Source organism: Pteropus alecto, unplaced genomic scaffold (genome assembly GCF_000325575.1).
Source record: "Pteropus alecto unplaced genomic scaffold, ASM32557v1 scaffold116, whole genome shotgun sequence".
NCBI lineage: Eukaryota > Metazoa > Chordata > Mammalia > Chiroptera > Pteropodidae > Pteropus > Pteropus alecto.
Window position 1 is genome coordinate 328,900 of NW_006439189.1, and position 20,796 is coordinate 349,695.

The 20,796-nt window shown below is 33.1% G+C and overlaps 1 protein-coding gene and 1 pseudogene across 4 annotated transcripts in view; one reads left to right on the forward strand and one right to left on the reverse strand.

Annotated features, from left to right (window-relative positions):
- The window catches only part of STAG2 (stromal antigen 2), a 121,766-nt gene that overhangs the window by 45,485 nt on the left and 55,485 nt on the right, over positions 1-20,796 (forward strand). For 2 of the 4 annotated variants that reach the window (XM_006916164.3, XM_015592711.2), the window contains exons 3-8: positions 1-27; positions 3,186-3,350; positions 11,120-11,216; positions 15,455-15,531; positions 17,683-17,887; positions 19,876-20,027. The exon at positions 1-27 is cut by the window's left edge and continues 61 nt beyond it. In XM_006916164.3, coding sequence (XP_006916226.1) covers positions 1-27; positions 3,186-3,350; positions 11,120-11,216; positions 15,455-15,531; positions 17,683-17,887; positions 19,876-20,027 — 723 coding nt within the window. The remainder of the gene's footprint in view (positions 28-3,185; positions 3,351-11,119; positions 11,217-15,454; positions 15,532-17,682; positions 17,888-19,875; positions 20,028-20,796) is intronic. The other 2 variants (XM_025049782.1, XM_015592709.2) reach the window with 2 other exon arrangements.
- LOC112483222 lies at positions 13,641-13,759 on the reverse strand (annotated as a pseudogene).

A 20,796-nucleotide genomic window follows, 5' to 3' on the forward strand; every position in this document is an offset into this window, starting at 1 on the left:
AAACCAAAAGAAGCAAAGGAAAAGTATGTACAGAGTTTGTGGCTTTGTTTTCTTAAGGTCCTTCATATACATATATGCATATATATATATATACTTATGTATATTATATATAGTTTTTAGTTATATTTCAGATGTTATTGTCTTTTAAAAACGCCTTTTTTTTCCAGATTGGTATGGTAAGCCTTCTGAACACATGTGGTTTCTTTGGTTTCTAGATCAAATAGCATTTGATTATCTATTTTCACTACTGTAAAGTTGAATTTAATAATACACCGTTTTTAGTAGTTTATTTTGTAAAGCACTGTATACTAAGCAAAATGTGATATTCTGTTGGCTTTTTTGTTTGTACATGAATAGCCAAATGTAAAGCAAAGCAGTAAATATTCTTACTCTAAAGCACTCAAAATGTAACCTACAATCAGCTTGTATCTAATGGGTTACAAAGGACAATTGTTTTCTTTAAGTTAATGTCAAGGGTATAAACTAATAAAGTGAAGTTCTGAGTCAACAGAATGCAGTGTTAGAGTATGAGTGGGTAACCTGAGGGCTCTGGATAACTTGGTGAATGGTTAAATCATTCTGCTGTTTTGGAAAGTACATTAACTCTGCGCATGTGTGTAAATACATTGGGCAAAATATGACTTTTTTTCATCATTTTCTTTCCCAAGATGAATTTTGTATTTGTATTTTCTCATGATACATTTACTTTTAAAAGTCTAAATACAGAAATGTGAAATGAACAAAGTAAAAATTTTACATAAACCTATCACCCAGAGGTAATTTATTCTTTAAACATTTTGATGAACTTACTTTTGTACATGTACTTATCTATCAACATGAATTTTACTTAAATGGAATCATACTATGCAGACTGTTTAATTTTTTAAAAATTCAGTGGTATATTGTCAGCAGCTTTCTTATCAGTGATTTTTTTTGGTCTGTGTTTTAATTGTATCATAACATCCCGCTTTATGTATGAAACAGTTTAGTTAACTAGTTCAAAATAATTTGTTCAACACGGAATACATTCTTAGAGAGCATATAATTCACTTGTTTCCTAATTTCATATGCTTTCTTAGTCCCTTAATTTAGTAAAAATTTTGATGAAACAGAAAAAGTGAATGAGTAAAAATGTTAACTCATGGCTATCTCAAGACAACCTTAACTCTAGTGGGTAGTATGTGGTTATTCATTAGAAAACCATTTTTCTTGTTTTGTAACCGTCTTGCAAACCTGAATCTCTACTTTGACTTTGATTTAATTTACAAGTTGGGACAAGACTCACAGTGGCATCTGCATAGAGGACTCCTCAAAGTTTTGTAGTCTGGTTAACTTTATATAGCCACTCCTCTGAGTGAGATGTTAGGGGTCAGATCAGGGATTTATTATAGTAATGAGAGCCACCATAGGATAGTTTGACACTATCCTATATATGTTCCATGCACTGTGCCAATAATTTTATGTTATTTAATATTTGAATAATCCTGTGGGTTAGAAAACTTCCTTATTTTATAGATAAGAAACTAAGGTCCAGAGAACTCAGTGGTTCAAGAATTTGAGCCCACATCTCTTGAAAGAAGATGCTTTTAATCCACTATAGTATACTACCTCATAGTCATTTTAGAGATTTTTTTTTCCTTTACATGATTGAACTCAAGGTAGCATGTTTACTTCTTGCATGTCCCTGTATTGTATTATCACTCTTTGCACATCATTTTTTTCTAGCACATCATATCCACGGAACCATTTTAATTGAATTAGTTTTTTTATACCAACAAGGAATACTGAGGCATATGATAGATAAATTGCAAATATATAGCTCCATGTTAATTAACACTAACATTTTATATTTTTCTAGTGTACTCTTTGTAGTTGATCTTTTCTTTCACCCTTATTGCTGAAATTCCTTTTACTAGAGACAAAAAGCCTTTCATTTTACAATTAGGAATTAATGACAAGTTTATAAACACTGAATCTCATAAATTAACAAGTAATATCTTTCAGTTGTTAGGAAGGGGTTTAAAGTAGTTTTTTAAGAGTGGGATGGTTTTGTGCTCTTGAAGGAAGAGGAAGGACCCAGGACCCTTTAATGGAGCAAAGTATGGAAACATACAGGCTTTCAGTGGAAGTAAATTTGTAGACCTAACTGTAGATAAGAGGTCTGCAAACTGACCTGTTTTTGTACTGCCCACGAACTAAGAATTGTTATTACATTTTTAAAGAGTTATAAAAAATAAAGAATATGTGGCAGACCAGTCATGTGACCTGCAAAGCCTAAAATATTCACTGTGTGGTACTTTACACAAAGGTTTGCCAAACTCTTGTTCTAGGTCATAGAAATGTTAAGTCTGAAAGAGACCTTAGAAATTATCTATTCTAATCTGTAGAGATTTTAGTACAACTCTGGCATTTATAAATGAGGACTCCGAGTTAGGGAATGACTTGTATTTCTATAACAAGGTATAAAAGCCGTGGGAGATATTTTATAACTCATGCATGTAGGCAGCCTTTTCACTTACTTATGAAGCCCCCACCTCCAAATTGACAACTTTCTTATAAAGGGGCTTCATTTCCATTGTGTTCACATAAATTGAAATTTCATAATAAATTAGTGTTGGAGGGAGGGTTCTGAATAAGAATGACGTTAATACACCTATTCATGCTGTTTAGAAATCCTTTGTCAACACACTACAGTGATTTATAAGGACTAAGAATATGCATCAAGTTAAAATGTCAAACTAAGTATGAGTTACTTACTTGATAAAGAGTTTTGTTGTTCTTGCTACCCATTCCAGTCTATAGCTTAAAGCAACAATTCTATGAAATAGGCAGAGTTTTATTCTCACTTTGCAAATTAGAAATCTCTCTGAAGCACAGTGTTGTCAAGTAACTTGCCTAAGATCATCACTCAGCTAATAGGAATAGAAGTTTGGTCCCATGTAGTCTGTCATTCTGCTGAGGCTGTGATCCTAACTCCAATGTCATGTGAGGTGTATGGTAGTATAAATGAACAAATTGATACCTCAAAGAGGCTGTCACAGTCATATGTCACAACTATATGACATGTGAATGGCACTCTCCTTTAGGATTAAGCATAATTAAGTACCCTATCAGCTGCTTCTGTAGCCTTATTTTGAACTCTCAAAGATAATGATATAACTTAACCAACTTGTACTTTTACGCAGACTTGCAAAAAAGGCAAAAAGGGCCCAGGAGAAAAGGGCAAAGGCGGAAATGGAGGAGGAAAACCTCCTTCTGGTCCAAACCGAATGAATGGTCATCACCAGCAGAATGGAGTGGAAAACATGATGTTGTTTGAAGTTGTTAAAATGGGCAAGAGTGCTATGCAGGTGATGTTTATTGTGTTCTTCCCAGTTAAACTTTATATATTTTACATGAGTTATATAAAATATATCTCTGATTTTTCTAATTGTTTTAAAATTTTCTAACACTCCTTATTAGAAAAAAGCAGCAAACTAGTCCCAAAACTAGAGATGTGTCTATTCAGACATAAGACCTTTAAGCCATGTCTTGAGTCATTTTCCACTGCATTATTTTCTTTTAATGGCACCACATAAATTATTTGGTTAAAAATATGCCTATGTAAACCCTAACTATGAAGTTTCAATTTCTCCTGAATTTATATAGCTGCCATTAAAATATGAAGTTCTTTGCCTGTATAGAATTTTTGATTGAATGACCTAATATAATCACCGTCCACTTTTAAATTATTTTGATTACTGTTATTACAAATTTTGTTACTTGTGCTATGCTTTAGCAGAAGACTTAAAAAGTTAAGAGTTATATCCATGTCAAATCATCCTAATTCTGTTTCTTCATAATTTTATGACAGTAGCATTTATACTTTATAATGGAGGTTAAATCCATATAGTTTTAAAATATTTAATAAACAACTCAAAGAATATACGTGTTTAATAAAATTATTTAATTTATAAAAGTTACAGGGAATAGCTTTTGCCTTCATAGAATTAACTTTAATCAACAAAAGACACACATGGTTGATTTAGGGAGAGCTAGCTACTTAAGCTTTTTGTTAACAAATAGCCAAAATGCAAATCTTGTTTATAAATATAGACTTATCTAAATATATGTGGTTTTGTAAATTTTAAAATATCAATTGGGGCTAATAAAGATCATTTTTACATGTAAGATCAAAAAGAATTTTAGTTTTTGAATTATTACCAGTTGTGTAGAGTAGCATATTTTCTCAAATTCGATTTCGCTTTCATTTATCTGTATGTGGTTTGCTTTCATGTCTTTGTGATTAGGGTGTGGATTTTGCATAATGTTTTAATTGATTGTTTGTGGCACATTTGATATTAAAAAATGTCTTATGTTACTGTGCTATGGTTTTAGTCATTTCCTAATTAAAAAATTATCCCCCTTTCTCTAGTTCCCATTTTGGGTTAATTTTATCAAAGGGATAAATTATCTCAGTTATATATCATTTAATTGCTTTCCTTTTTTTAAAAAAATTTAATTGCTTACCTTTTTATTTTTGTTATACTTTTTTCTATAATATTTGCTCTAAGTATTAGATGCATTAATCTTTGATATCTTTCACTTTTGTTAACATCAAAAATCTCATCTCATATTCATGCTAATTAGGCTCTTCTATTTTTATTTAGTCTATAGGGTTTTTGTTTAACTTTTTGGCTCATCAAAATTTTTAAATACAAAATGTGAGGGTTTAGCTTTATATTTAATTCTTTTTGTTAATGATATCTCTGTTTAAAGAATAAACATTTTTTTCCTTATTTTTGTGTTGCTTATGGTTTATCATATATTAAGATTGTACCTTTGTGTCATTTGTTTTTCCATTTCCAAATGTGCTTTCTCCCTTAGAAGCAGAATGTCCACAGTATCTCTGCACTGATTCCTCTGAATCCTCTGCCCAGTTTATTTTATGTTTCCACTTGTGTTATCTTTCTAACATCAAATTTGATCAAGGAAGTCTTCTGTTTACAAACTTCTGCTTCTTTAGCAGATTTTACTTATCTAAAAGTTGCCACTCAGGTTTCCTTTTGGGATACTTGATGTTTTCCAGCCACAGTATATACTCTGTCCCCAGACCTTTCTTTTTGTTTTTCTCTTTGCCTGGAATAGCCTTTTCTTCCTCCCTTCCATATCACATAAGAATGACTAAACTAAATGTCAGTGCTTTTGAGAAGCATTCTTGGGCTCTTTCTCATCCTATTGAGTCTATTTCTTACTCTTGTCTTTCCGTGAGAGCACTTAGTATATTGTATTACATTTATGTATATGTCTGAATTTACTTCTAGATTGTTAATTCCTTGATCAAGTACCATGTATAATTCACTTTTTGTATCCCCAGGATATACCCATCTTAGTAATTGTAAGTGGGAGTAAATAAGTACAAGACTGGCTATTGGTTTTAAATTAGTTCTTAACATTTTAAGAAAGGCAAAACCATGCATATGCCCCTAGTTCTGTTAGATAATAGATATTGAATTTTATTGAATAAGTATATAGCATATTATTTGATAATTAAAATTTTAAATATATTTCAGTGTGTTAGCTTGTATTACTTTTATTATAGCAGTCTTGTATTCCTAGTATAAACTCTACTCGATCTTTAACAATAACCTTTAATGTGATATGATGATCTTTTTAATGTGATGTAATCTTTTTGTAAGATTTCATTAAATATTTTTTGTATCTTTATTGATGAGAATAACCCTTGTTCCAGTTATTTACTGTTGTATAACAAACCACCCCCAAACTTAGTGACTTAAAAGAACAACCATTTTTTAACATAATGGTTTTATGGGCCTAGAATACAGACAGAACTAAGTAGAGATGGCTCATCTGTGTTCATATCCATGTTATCTGGGGCCTTAGCTGAGACAACTTCACTGCCTAGAGTTGACATAAACATTTAGGAACTATAGTCACCTGGAGACTTATTTATTCATGTTTGGTGCCTATTCTGCAGTGATTTGAAGGTTGGCTTCGGTTTGAACTTTTACCTGGAAAACCTACAAATGCTCCTTCCATGTGGCTTGCACTTCTTACAGTATGGCTTCTGGGCTTGGAGAGAGTATCCTGAGGAGGAGCGTCTAGTTCTTTAGTGCTCCAAGAACCCAATGTAAAAGCTGAATGGCCTTCTGTGACCTACTATTGGAAGCATCATTTCTATTGCACTCTGTTCTAGAAAAGGGGACATAGACCTTACTTCTTAATGGGGAACAATGTCAAACAATTTGGGGCCATGTTTTAAAACTCTCACAGTCGCAGAATACATTCTCTTGATATTTATTCCCCATACCATATTTAGGAATAATCTTAAACATGTTTCTTTCATAAATTGAGTTGGATAATATACACAAACTGTTGTAAAATAATAGAAAAAGACCGAAATCTAGAAATTCAGTTAAGTTTTAGGATATCTCCAGTCAGTCTCTCTGAGCCTGGTAATTCTTAGATAATATTTCCTCTTTCTTTTATGTATTGTGTAGTCATGTTATTTGGTTTTATACATCAAATTGTACATATTTTATTCATTCATTTTGTACCTAGTTTCATATTTATTGGTATATAAATTAAAACATTTTTCTCTCCTGACTTTTCGTTTTTTATATTAGCCATTTTTCATCTCAGTTTTTACAGTTTGGTTTATTTAAAAATTGTTTTTATCTATTTCATGTTTTTTTTTTCCGTCCCCAAAGGAATAAAGTACTGCATTTATTTTTTAGTTCATATTTTTAAAAAATTACTATATTGATATATATATATTTCACATACCATAAAAGTCACCCTTTTAAAGTATAAATTCAGTGGGTTTTACTATATCCAGAGTTGTTTTGCTATCACAATCAAATTTTAGAATATTTTTCAGTACCCCAGAAAGAAACCTCTTGCTCCTTAGCACTTTCTCCTCACCTGCCCCAGGTCTATGCAACCACTAATCTACTTCCTATAATTTTTTTTTCTGGCTTTATTGAAATATAATAGACAATTAGTTGCTTGTATTTACATTATACAATTCAATGAATATTTTTTCAATTATAATTGGCATACAATAATATATTGGTTTCAGTTGTATAGCATAGTTATTAAAGGTCTATATAACTGACAAAGTGATCACCTCACTAAATTTAGTACCCCTTCTCCCCTTTACATATTTATTACATTATTAACTTTTTTTCCTTATGCTACATTTTATATCTACATGTCTGTTTTGTAACTATACAATTGTACTTTTTAATCCCTTTGCCCTTTTTCACCATCTCAACCCCCCTCCCGTTTAGTAACCCTTAAAATATTCTCTGTATCTATGAGTTTGTCTCTACATTTGCTATTGTTTGTTTTGTTCTTTAGATTCCAATTGTACATGAAATCATGATATTTGTCTTTCTCCATCTGACTTCATTCAGCGCAATACCTTCTAGGTCCATCAAAGCAATATCTTTTTCCATTTCTTTCCTTTTAGTCTGAGTTTGTCTTTTACTCGGAAGTGAGTCTCTTATAGGCAGCATATGTAGGGGTCTTGTTTTCTTATCCATTCAGCCACTCTACCTTTTGATTGGAGCACTTAATTCTTTTCTATTTGAGGTACTTGTTGATAGGAATATAGTTATTATCATTCTTTATTTCTGTTTTTGATACATGTTTTTTCTTCTTAAAGAAGTTCCTCTAACATTTCCTGTAATACTGGCTTGGTGGTGATAAATTCTTTTAGCTTATTTTTGTCTGAGAAGATCTTTATCTGTCCTTTGACTCTAAATAATAGCTTGGCTGGATAAATTATTCTTGGTTGTAGATCCTGAGTCTTCATTATGCCGAGGATTTTGTGTCAAGCCCTTCTATTCTGCAGTTAGGGGTATCCTTGTAAGTAACTAGCTGCCTTTCTCTTGTTGCTTTTAAGATTCTCTCTTTGTCTTCGACCTTTGGCATTTTAATGATGATGTGTCTTGGTGTGGGCCTCTTTGGGTTCCTCTTTCTTGGTACTCTCTGAGCCTCTTGGGGTTGTGTGTCTCTTTCCTTCAACAGGTGAGGGAAGTTTCCCATCATTATTTCTTCAAATAGCTCTTCAATATTTTTTTTTCCCTTCAGGTGCCCCTATGACATGGATATTTTTACATTTAATAGTGTCTCATAGTCTCCTTAAATTATCATTATAGTCTTGGTTACTTTCTTCTTGCCATTCTGGTTGGGTGTCCTTGGCTTCCCCATCCTCTATATCTGTGGTTCGAGCCTCTTCTTTATCCACTCTGTTGATATCCTCTAATATACTCTTCATCTCAGATCATGTGTTCTTCATCTCTGACTGGTTCCATTTTACAATTTTCATTTCCATTTTTACATTTTTTATCTCTTTGTTAAAGTTCTCACTGAGTTCAACTATAGTTCCCCTATGTTCATTGAGCATCTTTGTAACCAGTGTTTTGAACTCTGCATCTGTCAGATTGCTTGATTCCATTTTTCTTCAGTCTCTGTTCTGTTCTCTCATATGGTTTCTGTTTCTTTCTCTTCCCATTTTGTCTGCCTTTCTGTGTCTGTTTCTATGTAGTAATCAAAGCTCCTAAGTTTCCTGGTCTTACTAGTGTGGCTTTGTGTAGTAGGTGTCCAGGGGCACAGTTCTGAGAGGGATTCAGCTGCAGGCCAAGTTTAGCCCCAGCCTGTGCCCCTCTGGGGCCACCTGTTCAGATTCATCAAGCAATGCACAGATGCTGTGTTTGAGGCCAGCTGCTACCAGTGTGGATCTTGGGGTTGGCTCAGTAAGGAGCACCTGACTCACCCAGGATACAATTGGATGTGGATTGGGTGGGGTTGCGAGTTGGGGGAAGGCAGAGTTTCAGGGAATCCTCTGGGCGGAGCAACCTCAACCTTTGTTCCTTTGTTATCTGTTATCCAGTTCGATGATTGACTCAACTATGGCTGGGCTGTGTCCCAGCACTGGGAGAGGGGAGGGCTCAACAGAGGAACAGTGGATACCATCTGCACTTCTGTTTGGGAGAGAGCCTCTCCTCCTGCCCTTGCGCCAAGAACTCAGTGTTCCATGTAGGTCCCTGGTGGCCCCTTGAGCAGCCCACCTGGTGTTGGTGCTCAGAGGAGCAGGTTCATCACTGTGAAAGCCTGCTTGTGGTCACGGCCCCTTTAAGAGGCGTGTACAGCAGCTGGCTGCCGCTGCGGTAACCTTGGTCCCACTCAGCCACTGGGGACTGGGCAGCCTAGCATCTTCGCTCCCACCTACCTTCTACAGTTGCAAGTTGATTAATTATTTCTCTCCCTAGTTGTTGTGCTTCTGTTTGTCTAGATCCCCAGTGACTTTTCCTTGCTGTTTGCTCTGTGTTTCTGTCACAACTTTGATTTGGTTGCCAGAAGATGAACAAAGCTTCTATCATCTACGCCATTTTTCCTTTCAACAACCTATTTTCTATAATTTTTTTTTTTACTCTAGATCATATAAATGGGATCGTATACTATGTGGTCTTTTCTGAGTGGTTTCTTTGACTTAGCATTATGTTTTCAAGGTTCATCCGTGTTGTGGCATGTGTTATAATATAACTTCATTCTCTTTTATTGCTGAATAATATTCCCTTGTATGGATTTATCATATTATTTATCCATTCATCCCTTTATGCACATATGGTTTGTTTTTACTTTTTGGCTTTTAAGAGTGAATAGTGCTGTTAAGAGTATTCTTGTACAAATTTTTGTTTGGATGTATGTTTTCATTTCTCTTGGGTAATACATACCTAGGATTTGAGTTGCAGGGTCAGCATGTTAACTATTTAATTCTTTGAGGAGATGCCAAACTGGTCCCAAAGTGGCAGCAGCATTTTACATTCTTACCAGCTGTGTTTTAGCATTCCATTTCCACCAATATTTGTTATTGTCTTTATATTGAACTGCCTATTCAGATCCCTTGCTTATATTTTTAATTGGATTACTTGCCTTTTTAAAATGATTGAATTCTGAGTTCTTTATATATTTCGGACACATCCCTTATTAGATCTATAGTTTGGAGATATTTTCTTCCATTCTGTAGGTTGTCTTTTCACTTCCTTGATGGAGTCCTTTGAAACACAAAAAGTTTTTAATTATGAATAAGTGAAATTCATTTTTTTCTTTTGTCTCTTATGCTTTTGGTCTAATGTGTAAGAATGCTTTGCCTAATGCACAGTTATGAAGATTTACCTCTGTGTTTTAGGGTTTTAGCTCTTATATTTAGATCTTTGATCCATTTTGAGTTAAGTTTTGTGTATGTAAAATAGGGTCCAGTTGTCCCAGTACCATTTCTGAGAAGACTCGTCTTTCTCCATTGATTTGTCATGACATCTTTGTCAAAAATCAAGTGACCATCAATGCAAGGGTTTATTTCTAGACTCTCAGTTTTAGTCCTTTGACTCTTACCTTTCTGCTCTTATGTTAGCACTATACTGTTTTGATTACTGTAGCTTTATAGTAAGTCTGAAATCATGAAGTGTGAGTTCTCCAACTTTGTTCTTTTTTTCAAGATTGCTTAGACTATTGTGGATCCCTTGCATTATCCTAAACATTTAGGATTGGCTTTCCATTTTCTATTAAGAAGTCAGCTAATAGGGATTGCATTGAGTCTATACATCAATTTGGAGTATATTGTCATCTAACTATATTAAATCTCCAGATCTATGAACTGTGTGTCCTTTCTTTTGATGTTTATTTAGCCTTCAGTTTGCCTTTCTTATCAATACAGCACTATTAGGGCTCACTGTTAAAAAATTGCTGTTTTGTTCTGCATTTCTTCATTGACCCAGGCATTTACTTCTTTTTAAAAAGTTTTAATTTTCATTCCATTACAGTGTTTATATTTAAATATTATTTAGTACAGTATTTTAGTTCAAAAGTAGTATGGTATGAATTTTAATATTTTATCGGATATCATTAATGTCACTAAGAATAAAAAATATGCTTTATCAGATGATAATTTTACTAAGTTTGATTCTATTTTATTGTTAAAATTTAGTTAAAAATTTTAGTATATGTTAATTTGAATTAATATAATACCATTTGTTGAATTTTAATGAGTTTAATCAAACTTCATTCTTAGAACATTAGAAAAAGCTAATTTTTTTCCCCCCCTCTACTGTAGTCGGTGGTAGATGATTGGATAGAGTCATACAAGCATGACCGAGATATAGCACTTCTTGACCTCATCAACTTTTTTATTCAGTGTTCAGGCTGTAAAGGTAAGATATATTTATTATGGAAGCAGAATGTTCTCAACTGATCTCTTCTTTTTTGTTTCACCTAAAGATATATTAGCACTTCATATGGAAAATAATGCCAAGATATTGAGTTGTTTGCATTATAACCATACAAAAAGTATAAGGAGAAAAGAGCAAAGAACACAAGTGAGAGAGAAACTATGTTGAGAAAGTTGTGTTGATATTTCAGTAAAATTAATGAAAACCTTTGGCAGTTTATAATTGTTATGTTACTTTTATTAGATATGTTTCCCACTTTCAGTATCTGGTTTTAGGAACAAAGAAATGGATTGAGAAGGGAGGAGGAAGATAATGAAGAGAGACAGGTTCAGATGGCAGGGAATTATAAAATGTAGGGAATTAAAAAGTGCCATGAGTAACAGTAAGTAAGTAAGTAACTAAGTTAAAAAAGGTATTGGTGAAATTTTCGATTTTTCTTCTTAAAGGTAGAGAAACTGGATTGGGGAATGGGATCTTGTTTAAAATGTGTTTTTTACTTTATTTAAAAAGATTTTGAAGTAGGAATGGGAAAAATATAGAAATGACTTCCCTGGGACAAAAATAGTACAGACATTTATCAGGGGAACAAAATTACGTGCGATTGAAGAGTCATACATCCTGACCTGGATCAGTAAATGAGTCAGTCAAGATTATGGGCAGGTTCTGATTTATTCTGTGTCTCTCTAATACTTGTTCCATTCTTGAAATTCTAGAAAATGCCTAGGCAAATAAATGTTAAAAGTTTTCCAAGGGGATTACATTTTTCAATGAATATGGCACCGAAAACACAGGCATTAGAAGTCAAGAGGAGAGAAGGTTGCTTAAAAATAGATTTAAAAATTAAGATGCTAAAGAACAACTGACTTAAACAAATCTGAAGAATCCCAAGAAGCAATTTACTTAGATGTACTCCTTTAATTCTTTTTTAAAATATATAAACAAATTCATGCTTAATTAGCTTTTTTTCCTACTTTAATTTTATAATACTCCTTTAAAAATACTGTCATTGGAAATGGAGAAGTATATTATAAGAACTGTTGCATTTTATTTAAGGTCGATCACAACATTCAGTGCAGCATGCATATTAAATGTTATGTATATGAGGTCGGATAAACAAATATAGTAACTTCTCAAGTCTGTGATCTTCATAATGCTATAAATGTGGTCAATTTTCAGTTAACTTTAATTGTCTTTAGAGTACAGAGAGTTGCCTAGTTTACTTCTTACCTAAAGGTAGCTGCAAATCAATATTAGAAAATTCTACTGACTGCTCAGCAAAAGTGTTGTAGTGAAAATATGATGAACCATATTAATTTTTAAAAATGAAATGTTAATATTTTTTTTTGCCTATGCCCAGTCCATCTTTCTGTAGTAGAAGTGTACAAGTACCTGTTTGTTATGTAATCAAAGGCTCTGTCCATTCTCTTTATATTATTTGAAAATGGAAGGTTCATTGCAGAACAACTAAATGAGTACCAAAAATAATTTGATGAGTTGAAATTCTAATTTTTATCTTCAGTCTTTTCTGTTATACCATAGATTGATCAGTATTAGTTTCCTAATTTGGCTTCTGAATTGTAGTTTTAAGACAAGACCATAGTCAGAGCACTTTCCTTTTATCAGATTCAGTCCTTCCCTTGCATCTGTGTTTTTATAATTCAGGAGCTTGCCAACTCAGCATTTGATTATACTTTGTCACAAACTACATTATCAAGATTTTTAAAAGTTGAAAGTATTGAAAACTTAAATTATCAGGTAGATTTAAATACTGCCATAATGAATATGTATATATTTTTGACTCAAAGCTCAATAAAAGGGAATTTATCATATAGTCAAAGTTAAGATCATTAAGTACTTTAAAAACATTCAAAATTATTTAGATAGAATTCTTTTAGAATTGAGTTAGAAATTCTTTAAGTACATACAATGTACCTTAACCTTTTTCCTGTGGTCTCAAGATTGTCAGTATGAGCATCAGTTATTTTACTTTAGTTATGCCCTCTGCAGCTATTGAAGTGTGGAGGGAATTTGGCCCTACACTGAATGGCTCCAGATTGCTCTGTGGTTGGGGAGTCTGTGGTCAGTGTCCCCCCTCCCCTTTTCTTTCTTGGTCAGCTCTCACTTTTTAGTTTACCAGTTTTTAGCAGTCTCACTTCATGTCCCCCACACTTTTCAGGCAGTAACCTCTGGCCTGACGTCCTAATGGCGCCTTGACACCTGCCTCAGGAGTTATGTGCATGGAGTTTGCGACAGCTACTTTTCTGCTTATTTTTTGGGTTTTGGCTGTTAGTCCCATTTCTCAAGTTCTTCCTCTCATCTCATAGACTATATCAAAATGTATACAGTATGTTTGCTTTGATATTTATTTGTTTATAAATTTTTATTTTTTATTTTTTATTTTTTTAACACCTCCACCACCTGGTATTCCTAGGTGATCTCTCATCCAAGTACTAATCAGGCCCAACCCTGCTTAGCTTCCGAGATTAGACGGGATCGGGCACGTTCAGGGTGGCATGGCCATAGACTGTATATAAATATTTAATAGAAATTGTTTCAGGAGTTGATTTACTTGTTCTCTAGCACAGCCAAGTTTACAACACCTGAGTATATAAAGTATGGGAAATTCTGAAGATATATCCATGACTCTAAATTAAAATAAAAAACCTTTCAAAGCGTTACTTGAGAATGCACTTCTTTAGCCAAGGAAGTGGTGATTTCTTCCTAATTTGTTAATACTTTAAAACAATTATTTCATTCTTTAATGTTGTGTTAAGTAAGGACTCTTCTACAGCGCTAGAAATTGATTGCATCCGGGGATGGGCAGCATGATGTAGATGAATAATGTCAGACAAATTATTTAACTTCTTTTTGCCTTAGCCGTAACTTCTTTATCTGTAAAGCTGGGATTATATAGTATCTGTCTCACAGGCTTGTTACCAAGGCTAAACATATGTGAAGTAGCTGGCATGCATAGTAGGCTCGATCAGCGTTAGTTTCCTGGTCTATCGTATTGGCTTTGTCATGCTACTGGGAAGTCTTAAGTTGCATGTCTACAGAGAAGAAGCTCAAGCATTACTTTTTCTTTTCAGGTTTGGGTTTGGAAAGAGCATGATGCATTATTGTTTTTAAATTTATATATACACACACAAGTACCTGAATATAAAAAATATAGCTTGGCCAATTGAAATAAATCTATTATATCTAGTTTTTATAATCTCATCTTTCTGTGCTAAGGCATTCTTCTTTTAGATATTACTATATTTTTAGTATTCCTAGTGATAAGACTAGCAAGGAATAAATAATCCAGCAATAGAAATGTGATTTTGAAAATCCATTTTTTACATTTGTTTTTTTTTTTTTTTTAAATCTGACACTCCACCAGTGAGAAATTCATGTAGATCTCTCTGAATTGTCTGTTTCTTATAATTTTTTCCTATAAATTCCTTTCCGATATTTGATTTCTACCTGGCTGATTTTTACTGCTGCTTGTAATGTGCCTTTCTCCTCTCCCACCCTCCTTTAAAATTCTAAATGTTCTTATCAAATACCTTCTCTGTGAAACACCTGACTTATGCTAATCTTTTTTTTTTTGGGGGGGGTTTGAGCTATAGCCTGCCTTGGCATTGCCACTCATTAGGACACTTATTACATACCACCTTTATTATTTTATTTTTCCCTTCCTTTCTTTTTTGTGTTATTCTTTATTTAAATTTGCATCTAGATTATAGACTTCTGGATGGGCAGGAACTACAACTTATGTTTATTTAAAAGTCTTTTAGAGGATGATGGGATGTAGTTGCCTTATATCTAGTAGTGCTTAATAAAGAAATCCGATTAAAGTAAACTGCCTATTACACTTTCCCTTATCTTCAGATTCATCCTCAAGGTTTTAAATGTTACCCTGGATACTGCCTCATCTTGATGACATGTTTTATATTAAAGAGACTAAGGCAGTATACAATTATAGACATGAGTAAAGTAAGTCAGGTAGAAATGGCAAAGGCTCATTGTGCTAGGAAAAAAGATGTCAGTGTGGAGCTGTTTTCTTGTGCACATTGAGATTGGGATTTATGCTTTTTAGGGTTGAGTATCATGGTAAAGATCAAATCAAGTACGCCTTATTGTGTTACTGTAGACTTTTAAGTATCAGAGACTGACTTAGAAGTTCTCTTTATTTTTATTTTACCATAAATTAACTTTATAACACTTGCAAATTTCAGGAGTTGTCACAGCAGAAATGTTTAGACATATGCAGAACTCTGAAATAATTCGAAAAATGACTGAAGAGTTTGATGAGGTAACATTACCCTAAATATTTTGATAATTTTATGCATGTTGATCTTGATTTACTTTTGAAAGTATTCTTAAATTCTGAGTATTCATGTTGTGGTTAAGGGCTTTGGCATCAGATTCAATCAAATGATGGCTATGTGACCATGGGCAAGTTGTCTTATCAGTTCCATCATCTGTAAAATAGGGCTAATAACACTTATAAGACTGTTAATTTAGTAATGTTTGAAAAATTCCTTAGCATTTTATAATGCCTGGCACATAATAAGAACTTAAAAGATGGTAGCTATTATTATTGTCAAAAAAATAAATAAATAAAATTTCAAGGAAGAACAAAGCTTAGAGGCTAAGAACATTTTAGAATATGGTAAAAGGAAGATTTGGTCAATATTTGGGGAACCAGGTAGCTCAGGCAAAGGAATACATGTTGCGTGCGCGCGCGCGCGCACACACACACACACACACACACACACACACAGAATTTCATTGTTTAAAATCTTTGTTTCCAATATGAGTAGTAAAACAATACAAAAAAAAATAGCTTAGATGTGAGTTGATCTTTTATCAAGTGATGTCTTCGAAGTATTATTACCAATAAAGACATACTTAGATTTACTGTAATGTAAGCTGCTTCAGGACAGGGATTTTTCTTTGTTTTGTTCACAGGTGTATTCCAACACCATTCGTTTTATTCTTCAAAACTTTTCACTGTGAAATTTCAAGTAGAAAGCCTTGTTTCATTTTAGTTTAATTTGATCATCTTTTTCTTGCTTACTCTGAAGGGGCTTTCAGTTATCATCTTAAAACAGGGGTCCCTAATCCCTGGGCCACGGACCAGTACTGGTCAGTGGCCTGTTAGGAACTGGGCCGCCCAGCAGGAGGTGAGCAGCGGGGAGAGTGAGCGAAGTTTCCATCTGTATTTACAGCTGCTCTTTAGCACTAGCATCACTGCCTTAGCTCTACCTCACATTATCAGGCATTAGATTCTCATAGGAGTACCGGTCCCTGGTGCCAAAAAGGTTGGAGACAGCTATTCTAAAAGATAGACAAAAATTGTTAAAATGGCTTTGATGATCACTGAGTGCTATTTCTTAGTCTCCAAGTAGTTGAAGTAATTATGAGTAATGGTAGTATTTTAACCTTTTAATATTAAATGTTTTAGTGAGAACCTTCTTACTAAAAGGAAACAGCTATTTGAGATAAGAATCCTGAAATATAGTTTGAAAATAATCAGAAAACCAGAAAATCAGAAAGTCACTAACAATTGAGATGATACATTTCAATATAGTCAGTCACTAAATGAGTCAATCAGAAAATTTGAAAGAAAACCTTTTTGTGGAATATTAGGACCTTATTCTCAGATGAGAAATAGTTCTACTTATATATGGCACAGCTTAAAATAAAAAACATTGTTCTAATGACAAAATTAAATTGTTAAAAAATTTACTAACCTGTACTGATAAAGTGATCTTAAGTCTCTAGGATACTCTTGTTAGAAACTCTTACTTTTAGAAGTTGTCTGTAGTATTGGTCTCTTATTTTTAAGGACTTGTTTGTTTTTGATTATTAATGGAGAATCTCAATGTAACTATGTTGAAGAATACCCCACTTATATAGAAGAGTACTCGAGTATCAGTATTTCCAGGCAATATTAGCTACATTTCCATTCCTTTTTAAAATTATCTGTTGACTAGTTGATGTCCTGAAACTAATGAAGACATACATTGTAATCTTTTGATTATTTATATATCATACACCAATCTATTATACTGTCTCAGAATATGATTTCATCATTTTGAATTCATTTGAAAATATAACTTTGCTTTTGTTTTAAAGAAACTTAATAAGTATATTTTGCTTATCAGACTAATGTTTTGGTTTGATGGGAGAGGCTATTTATTTTTAACCAGAGTAATTGGCATATATTTGCATTGGTTAATGTGAATTCAGAATATCCATTTTGGGCTTAAATAAAAGCAGAGGTGATCAAAGGTACCTCTACCTTTGCATATTGTTCTGCGTACTTTCAGGATTTTATTGGAGAATAAAGGTGAGATAAAGGAGTCATTTCAGCTTCTGCTTAGGATATTTCAAAAACAAGTAAAATTTTATTGTTATGTATTTTAAATAAAATTGCCATTTATATTTTTTGTTTTAGGATAGTGGAGATTATCCACTTACCATGGCCGGTCCTCAGTGGAAGAAGTTCAAATCCAGTTTTTGTGAATTCATTGGCGTATTAGTGCGGCAGTGTCAGTATAGTATCATATATGATGAATATATGATGGATACGGTCATTTCACTTCTTACAGGATTGTCTGACTCACAAGTCAGAGCATTTCGACATACAAGCACCCTGGCAGGTCAGTATTTAGAAATATTTTTTTGTGTGTATTTCCTACAGTTAGAGATGAAAACAATTTCCATTAAAAGAAATGAAATAAGTGTCATAAATTAATGTTGTTTATAAAGTTACCACTAGGAGGACACTCACCAATCCTCCAACTCCCATGAATTTGTGGGAATAGGATGATATTTTCAAATTTTGATTCTGTGAAGGCATATTATAGTTAGTATATAATGATTTTCTTATAGTAAGCATACTTGATTATTATGCCACAGAAAGGGAAAAGAGGTGGATAGGAATGTATTGAGTTCTTAAAAGATGAGATGTTTTATCAGGGAGGATATTGACAGCAAATCTAGGGAGACTATCAGTCATTTTGGATATGTAGTCTTAATGACCCTTATTTTGTCACTGGTATGGATAGTCTCCTTCATGGTATGATGGTCCCTTCAGGATGATGTTTACTGTTTAACCACATCACAAAAAGTTGATTTTTCTTACGTTTCTTAGGAACTTGAGGCTGAGTCAAATTCTTTGATCTTTAAATTTTAATGAAACGAGTTACATTTTTAAGTCTCACACGGTTAATTCTAGAACAGTGAATTTTGGTGTTGATGTTGATAAAATCTTTTGACTTCTCATTTGCGCTCAAGGTAAAATTGTACTGTTATTGAATATGTGCTTTTTGATTTGAGTTTGAATAAATTAGGTGCTAATTTTTACTATAATATTTTAAGCCTTAATGATAGAATATTTTGGTATATACAAAATTTTTTGTTTTCTAAGTGTGGGGATTTTTTTTTTTTTCCCCTTTAGAGTATTTTCCCAAAGAATTAAAACTACGGCTAGATATATTTCTGATAAGTCCTCCATTTTAAAAAATAAAACTCAGATAATCCCCCTGTAGGTTTTTGTTTTTAGATTCAAAGTCACAAAAAATGAATGTGATCTTGCTCTATGAACTTAGGTGGTATTTAATGTTAAGAATTTGATGGCTAAAGTAAATTAAAACAAGTATGATGGTAGAAGGTGAATAATTTTAGATCAGAATGACAAACTGGTTTGCTGAAAGTGTTGAATAGTTCAGAGCAGAAAATTACGGGACTCTGTTTTAAAGAGAGCCAGTAGCCACAAATTAAGATTTAGTTTTGTGTTGATCTGTCATGGAATGAAAAAGGTCTGAGAATAGTCGAGTGAGCTAAAGAAAGCATAAAATGGTCAGATATTTCTTTTAGTAAGTTTCAAATAACAGGCAGTGAGTCTTGTTTCAGAAGCAATAATTCAGTAACAGAAGTTATGGGAATCTGGAGGAAGTCTGATTTTAAAAAAACCACTTTATTGAGTGATACTTTACTCTTTGTACTTACAACTTTTCATCTAGATCTGTTCTTCATAATTTCACCATTGTCTTTGTGATGATATGTAATAGAGTAGAATTAAGGGAAATCAAATACTGATAAAATTCACCAGCATTTTTATACACTTTTGATATAAAGCACTTAAGCTACCTCTCCCTTTGGTTACTGAAATAGTTAAATGACTGCTGTATGAGCCACAGTTTACTTAGAAGGTGAATCATGATTTCTGGAAAAGGTCATTGTAGGGGACATATAGAATATGGGATTTGAGCATAGTCTAGAGACAGATTACCTAGTTTTAAATCCTGGTTTAACTACTTATATGAACTGCGTAATCTGAGGCAGATTTCTTGATCTCCCAGAGTTTGTTTCCTCATGAATGAAATGAGGATAATAGTACTTAATTTTGAGAGCTCTTGTGAGGATTAGGAAATAATCTGTGAAAAGCATGTAATATAGGTAACTGACTGACGTTCAATAAGTATTTAATACATATTAGCTGTTGTTTTATTATTGTCATTTGTAGCAGCTGTATCTTTTCTGTTAGAAGCAGAACAGATCATTTCGTTTTTAATTTCTCTTGATCTTAAATTGTAAAATTTTGCATCTGTGAGACTAATGTCAACATTTTTCCCTTTAAAAATAGCTATGAAGTTGATGACAGCTTTAGTGAATGTGGCACTAAATCTTAGCATTAATATGGATAATACACAAAGACAGTATGAGGCAGAACGGAATAAAATGATTGGAAAACGAGCCAGTGAGAGGCTAGAACTGCTACTGCAAAAGCGGAAAGAGGTAAACTTAAGTATCGACCATTTAAGCTATTAATATGTGACTAACTTGGTCACCATTAATTATGATATAACTTTGCTAGTTTATCATTTAAAATTTTTCGAAAGATTTTAATTTAAACAAAATATTTCAGGTATTTATATGTCTGACTTAGTTTTGTTGATTATTCATGCAAACAGGACCTTTTGCCTAATTTTTTTTTTCTGTGTGGACTTGGATTAAAAGTTCAAGGCTTTTAAGTAAGGAGTCCTAGGCAAGTCTGACAAGTGGTTTTAAGCCTTAGTGTTATTCATCTCTAATGTGAATATATCTCTCTTAACTTCCTCCTTCAGCTTGTTAGGAAAAAATAAGGTTTCACTTATGTGAAATCACTTTGAAAAACAACTTTAAGCCATTTATGGTGTCTCAGTTGGTGGCTTTTTTGTGTGCTTAGTGTAGAGGCACTTGGTTAATGTTAATGACTGACCACTAAATTCAACTTTGAATGAAGAAAATATTTTTTCAGCCTCATGCTAATAGTAAATAAAATCTTTTGATTTTGTATTTGTGACTTAAATTTCTCCTTCATTGATGATATAATATTTTGCTATCTTATATTGGGGGTGCTAATTTTTATTTCTAATAGGCAAAGTCCGATGTTTCAAAAATATTAGTAATTAGTAATTAATGTTTGCCATGATGATCCATAAATTAATTACTTGATTTTGACATTGGTTGCGGGGGGGGGGGGAGGGGCGGGTAGCTGTAGGTTTTAGTTATTTTGTGGGAGTGC